Source organism: Hydra viridissima, unplaced genomic scaffold, assembly GCF_058129835.1.
Source record: "Hydra viridissima isolate aposymbiotic clone 2 unplaced genomic scaffold, HvirCarnegie_v1 scaffold_2, whole genome shotgun sequence".
NCBI classification, from domain to species: domain Eukaryota; kingdom Metazoa; phylum Cnidaria; class Hydrozoa; order Anthoathecata; family Hydridae; genus Hydra; species Hydra viridissima.
This window is the reverse complement of record NW_028324301.1, coordinates 27,181,376-27,189,316: the sequence shown is the minus strand read 5'-3', so window position 1 is coordinate 27,189,316 and position 7,941 is coordinate 27,181,376. Positions and strand designations below refer to the sequence as shown.

At 38.4% G+C, this 7,941-nt stretch overlaps 1 protein-coding gene across 1 annotated transcript; it reads left to right on the top strand.

Annotated features, from left to right (window-relative positions):
- The first annotated feature begins 653 nt into the window (after window positions 1-653).
- LOC149892691 (uncharacterized) lies at window positions 654-7,941 on the top strand. The gene is made up of 5 exons (XM_090080100.1): window positions 654-726; window positions 3,984-6,803; window positions 7,037-7,102; window positions 7,362-7,418; window positions 7,576-7,941. The coding sequence occupies exons 2-5, from the start codon at window positions 4,013-4,015 to the stop codon at window positions 7,893-7,895; spliced, it is 3,234 nt and encodes a 1,077-aa protein (XP_089936226.1). The 5' UTR covers window positions 654-726; window positions 3,984-4,012; the 3' UTR covers window positions 7,896-7,941.

The following is a 7,941-nucleotide window of genomic DNA, read 5'->3' as shown; positions in this document are numbered from 1 at the left end:
AACAAAAGCAATCAAAGTTCTAGCTCTCGAGCACGTGCGCCGACAGGTTGATGAAACCGTTCAAATATGCTCGATCGCTAGAATTTAAAGAAAGAAACAAGCCAGAAACAAACCAAAATAAAAAAAACAAAAACAAAAATGGACATCTTTAGAACGCTTAAATTTTATAAAATATTTTCCTCTGCGTTTTTAACCAGCTAAACTGTCGTAAAGTTTTTTCGGTGCAGTTCATTTAAAAAACTTAGTTTTCAACTTTTAAACGTTTTAGACTTCTCGTTTAAGGCAGTCGAAAGAAATGAGTCGACTCACTCTCTCTCTCCCTATTCGGTTTTGTTTTTGTTTATTTGTTTTTGTTTTTTCTTCGTTTGCCTTCGTTTGCCTTTGTTTGCTTTTGGAAAAGTTGTCGCCATGCGAGACTTAGTTTTTTTTTTTTTTTGCTCAAATTGAGCACAAGTGAGTTTCTAGTCTTGAAAGTGTGCAAAGTGTGGGCCAATCTGGTGGCTGGAGTGATGACACGTGAATGCTGGAAATTCCAGACTTTGAGCGGATTCAGCGTACATAGAAAGAAAATGTAGCATTCACGTGGGTCTCTCCTAAGCGTGCCATTGGTCGGTCTGCTGTCCTTAAGTACCCCCCTCCCCCCCCTCAACGTCACGTTTGCTCAACTTTCTCGGTCTTTGGCGCCCAGAGAAAGCTTGAGGAAGGATAAAAAATGGCGAGGTTTCGGTACTGCGTTTTCTGTTTTTCTTATTTGTTTTTGTTTGTTTGCTTGTTTGTTTGTTTGTTTGTTTGTTAATTTTTTTAATTTTTTTTTTTTTGTTTGTTTGTTTCGTTCGTTTGTTTGTTTGTTTGTTTCGTTTGCTTCGTTTGTTTTGTGATGTTTTGTTTTCCCTTCTTGATGGCACAAAACAGAAGCAAACAAGACTTTCGGTTATATTCGGTTATATTCGGTTCAATAAAAGTTTGTTGGTTTCTGCACAACAACAACAACAACCACAACAACAAAAGTCCCTCTGTCCCTCAAAAGCAGTTTCTCCTCTGTCCTAAAGAAGAGCCTCTTTGTAATCGATCTTGTCTGAATGCAGCTCTCCTTTTGCCTACAGGTTTTTATTCCAACCCTTTTGTTGTTGTTAGTGCCATGTTGTTGTTATTGTTATACTCTGTAAAAGCAGTTGTTGCTGTTGTACTTGTTTGTTGTTTCTAAAGACACTGTTGTTGCTGCTGTTAGCGCTGTTAGTAATCACCCACTTGGCTTGTATTTTTGTTTCTTGTTTTTGTTTTTTGTTTTATTTATAAACACTCTCTGAGTAAGTGATGCTGTTGCTGTTGTTGTTGTTACAGTTGCAATGAGTGTTTGTTAATGTTCCCCCACTTGGCTTGTACTTTTGTTTTCTGTTTTGTTTTGTTTTTTTTTTGTTTTTGTTTTTTTTTTCTCAACACTCTCTGAGTAAGTGATGCTGTTGCTGTAGTCGTTGTTATAGTTGCAATGAGTGTTTGTTAATGTTCACCAACTTGGCTTGTTTATAATCTATTTTATTTTATCAACACTCTCTGAGTCAGTGATGGTGTTGCTGTTGCTGTTGTCGTTATTATGCTTGCAATGGGAGTTGTTACTGTTCACCCACTTTGCTTGTTTTGTTTTTATTTCTTTATTTTATCAACACCCTTTGAGCCAGTGATGCTGTTGCTGTTGTTGTTGTTATAGTTGCAATGAGTGTTGTTAATGTTCACCCACTTTGCTTGTGTTTTTGTTTTTGTTTATCAACACCCTTTGTGTCAGTGATGCTGTTGCTGTTGTTCTTATTACAGTTGCAATGAGTGTTTGTTAATGTTCACCAACTTGGCTTGTTTATAATCTATTTTGTTTTATCAACACTCTCTGAGTCAGTGATGCTGATGCTGTTGTTGTTATTGTGCTTGCAATAAGTGTTGCTAATGTTCACCCACTTTGCTTGTTTTGTTTGTGCTTTTGTTTTTGTTTATCAACACCCTTTGAGTCACTGATGCTGTTGCTGTTGGTGTTATTATAGTTGCAATGAGTGTTAATGTTCACCCACTTTGCTTGCTTTGTTTGTTTGTTGCTTTTTTTTTTTATCAACACCCTGCGAGTTAGTGATGCTGTTGCTGCTTTTGTCATTTTACTTGTATTTATAGTTGTTACTGTTCAGCCACTTTGCTTGTTTTTTAATCTGTTTTATTTTATCACCACTCTCTGAGTCAGTGATGATGTTGCTGATGCTGTTGTTGTTATTTTACTTGCAATGATAGCTGTTACTGTTCAGCCACTTTGCTTGTTTTGTTTGTTTGTTTGTTTGTTTTTTTTATCAATATCCTCTGAGTAAGTGATGCTGTTGCTGTTGTTGTTGTTATAGTTGCAATGAGTGTTTGTTAATGTTCCCCCCCTTGGCTTGTACTTCTGTTTTCTGTTTTGTTTTGTTTTTGTTTTTTTTGTTGTTTTTTTTCTCAACACTCTCTGAGTAAGTGATGCTGTTGCTGTAGTCGTTGTTATAGTTGCAATGAGTGTTTGTTAATGTTCACAAACTTGGCATGTTTATAATCTATTTTATTTTATCAACACTCTCTGAGTCAGTGATGCTGATGCTGTTGTTGTTATTATGCTTGCAATAAGTGTTGTTAATGTTCACCCACTCTGCTTGTTTTGTTTGTGCCTTTGTTTTTGTTTATCAACACCCTTTGAGTCACTGATGCTGTTGCTGTTGGTGTTATTATAGTTGCAATGAGTGTTAATGTTCACCCACTTTGCTTGCTTTATTTGTTTGTTGCTTTTTTTTTTATCAACACCCTGCGAGTTAGTGATGCTGTTGCTGCTTTTGTCATTTTACTTGTATTTATAGTTGTTACTGTTTAGCCACTTTGCTTGTTTTTTAATCTGTTTTATTTTATCACCACTCTCTGAGTCAGTGATGATGTTGCTGATGCTGTTGTTGTTATTTTACTTGCAATGATAGCTGTTACTGTTCAGCCACTTTGCTTGTTTTTTTTTTGTTTTTGTTTTGTTTGTTTGTTTGTTTGTTTTTTTATATATCCTCTGAGTTAGTGATGCTGTTGTTGTTATTATGCTTTCAATGAGAGCTGTTACTGTTCACCCACTTTGTTTGTTTATAATCTGTTTTATTTTATCAACACTCTCTGAGTCAGTGATGCTGATGCTGATGCTGTTGTTGTTATTATGCTTGCAGTGAGAGTTGTTACTGTTCACCCACTTTGCTTGCTTATTGTCTATTTTATTTTGTCAACACTCTCTGAGTCAGTGATGCTGATGCTGATGCTGTTGTTGTTATTATGCTTGCAATGAGAGTTGTTACTGTTCACCCAATTTGCTTGTTTTGTTTTTTTATTTGTTTTTTTGTTTGTTTTTGTTTTGCTTGTTTTTTTTTATCAATACCCTCTGAGTCAGTGATGCTGTTGCTGTTGTTGTTGTTGTTGTTATAGTTGCAATGAGTGTTTGTTAATGTTCCCCCACTTGGCTTGTACTTTTGTTTTCTTTTTTGTTATGTCAACACTCTCTGAGTCAGTGATGCTGATGCTGTTGTTATTATGCTTGCAATGAGAGTTGTTACTGTTGTAGTTATGTCTGTCATTTGTCCTTGTTAGCAAGTTCTATTTGCCCTCTCTTGCCTTTTTTCAACACAGTTTCTTTCTTTGAGTCATATGGTTGCGAGATCCTCTCAAACTCCATCTCTTTATTTATTTGTTTCTTTTTTTTTTTTTTTTTTCTCATTCTCCTTCTCATAATAGCAATCACTGCTGCCACCATGCATGTAATGCTAGTTGCTCTCATTCTTTTTCATTTGCTAGTGGAAACTTTGTTTCTTCTTGTTGCTCTCTTTTCTTTCTTTTTTCTCTTTTGCAGAGGATTCGAAAAAATCTCTCTCAGCTCTTCCCTGCAGTTGTAAACATTCCAGGATTCCAGGATGCAGGCAGAAGAAAAACACTCTCACTAACTGTCTTCTTTTTTTTAGCATAAACCGTTGCAAACAAACACCTGAACATGTCTTCTTCACAAGAAAACAACACTGTTGTTGCCCCTTCTCCGAACTCTAAAGCGAAAAAAAAGAAAAGAAGGCAGTCACAAGAACAGAGAGACTTAAAGCTCAAAAACAAAGTCAGGGCCGCATTAGTTGCAGCGTGTGGCTCCGTAAACAGGGTTGTACCTTTCTATGGTACCAAGAAGAGGTACGCTGTTAGCTGTCCGATGCCTTTGTGCAAACATTCCTCCACAAGCATTAAAAGACACTTGACTAAAAAAGATCATTCTTGGACTTTGGATGAAGCTTCCATCTTTTACTCTGCAATGGTCAGGAAGTTTCAGCATGCTCGTCTCGAACGCAAGTCCGGCTGTCCAAAACCTTACCCCTGTTTGCAATGTTGGAAGTATTACGACCGACTGGACATACACTTGAAAGAGACTCATTTCTACGATTCCAAGACGATCAAACAAAAGATTGCAGAGGCAAAGCGATACGACAACGACAAGCTCTATGTCCCTCAATTTATTCGACCTGCCTTCTTTGGTATTAAGCCAGTAGCTGAACAAGCGTCTGCATCAGGCTCTGCATCCTCTGCTCCTGGGCCTTCCTCCTCTTTTTCTTCTCCGGTTCTTTCCTCTGATCCTCTTTTAAGCTTGCCCTCATCAGTTGCTGGTTCGTCCGAGGCTCCTTCTGCAAACCACTGCACCTCTGTAGAAAACAAAGAGCTGAACACCGAATCCGTCCTAGACTCTGATTTTAATTCCTTAAAGCACTTGGTTTCCAACTCCTCCGTCTTGACAGAAGATAAGAGACTCTTGTTTCAGCTGGACAAAGATGCTTTTCACTTTTATTACCAGTCAGCAGATGAGCTCTTCAGAGATTTTGAAAAGTGGCTTGTGGTAGCCAACAACAACACTTTGTCACAAGCAAAGATCTACAAAAATGCAGTTGTTGAAATATTGACATGTTGTGACAGCACGCTGACGCTGCACCCGAACGCTCTCACCAATTCCAACGTTTTGGAGGATAGATACTTTTCCATGCACTTTAAAAACATTCAGCTCAATTCCAAGCTGAGTGAACTTGACCAAACAAAAGCCATGTCTTGTCACACGTTGTACAACCGCCTTGTCTACCTTTGTCTCCTGTTTCGTTTCAGTGAAGCCAGGAATGTCTATTTCGGACTTTCTCATGAGGCCATCCGACGTTTGCGCTGCAAGGTGGAGGAGTTACAAAAAGTGCTGAGGCCCTTTCGTTCTTTGAGGAGGAGCCTTGTGAAAAGCAAAAAATGCATCAACATCATCAATGTCAGTTTGCTGAACGAATATGGCAAGTCTGCATACGTAAGACAGTTAGTGGAATCGATTAGAAAGCCGTCTCTTACACCGACTAGAGACAATGCTGTGTCTCTACGAAACCATCTTCTGCTCTCTGTCACTGTAATTAACAGTTTAAGAAAATCTAACATTGCTCTTTTAAACATTAGAGACTACATGGCTGCTGAGAAGAGTGAGTGTGGATATTGCATTGTGCAAGAGCGCTACAAAACAGCATACAAGTACGGAGCCAAAAACATTCTAGTGCCGAACGACTTGAAAGTGTTGATCGATATTTATTTGCTGAGATACAGAGACCTTCTTGTCAACGACTCTCACTACATGGCTGCAGACACCAAGACTGTTTTGGAGTTGAGCGACTGCTACAGGCCCCTTTTTCCATCGATGAGACCCAACAAAGACGAATGTGTGACACTCGGTGCAACTAGAGTGCCTGTTTACCAGATGGGTTCCTCTGCTATCTCCTCTTGCCTGACGTCCTGCTTCAGAAAAAGCCAAGTAAACATTCCCATGAAGCGTCTTACTCCCACTTGCATTCGCGGTTCGATAGCCACTTACTTTGCCAACAACAGCAAAGAAGATCGCGAGCGGTTTGCTACACTCTACATGAAGCACAGCAGGAACACAATGGATAGCTTTTATGTGTCCCAGTGGAACGCTGCAGAGGAGTTGCGCTTTGCCCTGGGCATCGGACAGTCCTTCGGAGTCATAGAGTCTTTGACTGTTGAAAAGTCTGAGAGACCACCAAAGAAGGAGAAGGATGTGATGGACTGGCTCCAAACTAATGCAGAGGAGTACGGTTTTCATGAGGTTGAGGACATCTTTGAGGAAGATTTAGACTCCGGTTCTGACTCTGAAGAATGTGCTGCTACTTTCAGCTGTACCACAGTGGTTCCGTTTTCTCCAGCTGTAGAAAACAATGTTCCTTTAGAGGATAGCAACGACCATGCCGTAGATTTCTTGTGTGAACCTACCTCAACTCCTGTTTCGTCTGTTCCATCTGAACAAACAATCGCTGGTCCAGTTCTTGAACTATCCCCTGCTCTTGCACAACTAGTTCCTAACGAACAAGCTGTTTGTATGGATGTAGATCAGACTCTAGCTGTTCCTGTTGGCACAGCTTGTTCTCCTCTTGCATTAACATTATTTCCTGATGAACCGGATTTTATTGAACACCATGCAAAACTTTCTCCAGTTTACTTTAATGAGCAAGTGGTTGCCAAACCTGTTTCTGCTTCTCCTTCTCAGCAAGTCGCTTTCTGTCCTTCAAAAGAGGTCTTTTCTGTTCCTCTGACTCCTAGCCTTGTTGCTTTTCAGCAAACATTGGCCAAACCCAGTTTGTTTCTTTCATCTGATCCAGTTTCAGCTGTTCCTGTCCAACAGGCTGGTACTGTTCTTGCAAAGCAGCTCTCACCTTATGCTGTTCAATCTGTTGGTAGCCTATTTAGCCAAAGTCTTGCCTCTACATCCAGAGGTAAATTCTTTTTGATTTTTGATTTTTGATTTTTATGCAAATCTCAACACGCTTTCAAAAAATGAAAATGCCCAAATCAACTCCTTGCCCTATTGTTATTGTTAGAGCTGTAAAAAAAACAAAACAAAACAAAAAAACAACACAGAAGTGTGTATGTATTTGTTGCAGGACTAATTCTGTGATTGCTTAAATGTTTATACAAGTGAATGATACTAAAACTGATTATGTTTTAGAAGTAAAAGATCCAAGAAGAAAAAAAATCAAGTTGGAAATGCCATCTTTCACTCAAGAACTCATCGGTAATGTAAAACCTAATTTATACAAAGATATATAAACACAAACCTCTTCTTGCACAATTTCAGATGGTTAACTGTTAACAAAAACTAGCCATCATTGCTAAGTGCACTTTTAGAAAGTTGTGTCTACCCGATTTCTAATGATGAAGTTAGAAACATCACCGTTAGAAATCATGCACAGCTTGTTATCATCTCTAACACTTAGAAACTGTTGATGGTTTTTATGAATTAGAAAAATGAACATGGTTTTATTTTATTTCAGGATCAACTCAGCCAAGAACAAAGGAAAACAAAGCAGAAGTTAGCCAATGCCATTTAGGTAATCTTTCAAAAACCAGTTATTGCTATCAGTGCAAACAATAAGGTCAACAAAAAAAAATAAATAAAAAAACAGAATAAATCTTGTCTTACTTCAGAACCAAATGAATATTTGATTTAATCACTTTGTGTTATGACTTGAGTTTGTAAAATTTTAGATGAAATAGTTGAAGAGCTGAATGCTTGCCCTGGCCACAACGAATGGTTCAACACCAGAAGTTTTCCACGATGTGCAGCTTTGGTGTTGGCATACATCTTGCAAGACGTGTTTACAGATGTAAGCTCAAGTTGCTCGTACAAAGATTACCTTGGCATCTTGGCAAATCATAGCAGTGACAAGCTCATTCATGTCTTGCAAAAGTACTCCTACCAAAGCCATATTAAAGACAAAATTAAAAACATGAAGCTAAAAATTCAAAAAGAGGGTAGTTTAGAAAAGTTTGTTCAATATGGCAATATCGTGAAACCATTTATGTAGTTTAGATAAGTTTGTTCAGTTTGGCAATAAAGATGGGCCTTTTGTG

What these genes read in the sequence shown, in the direction of transcription:
- LOC149892691 (XM_090080100.1), top strand. Translation starts at nt 4,013, where the DNA reads ATGTCTTCTTCACAAGAAAACAACACTGTTGTTGCCCCTTCTCCGAAC. An exon ending in TTTCACTCAAGAACTCATCG is followed by an intron (nt 7,103 to 7,361) that starts GTAATGTAAAAC and finishes ATTTTATTTCAG; the next exon opens with GATCAACTCAGCCAAGAACA. An exon ending in AGTTAGCCAATGCCATTTAG is followed by an intron (nt 7,419 to 7,575) that starts GTAATCTTTCAA and finishes GTAAAATTTTAG; the next exon opens with ATGAAATAGTTGAAGAGCTG.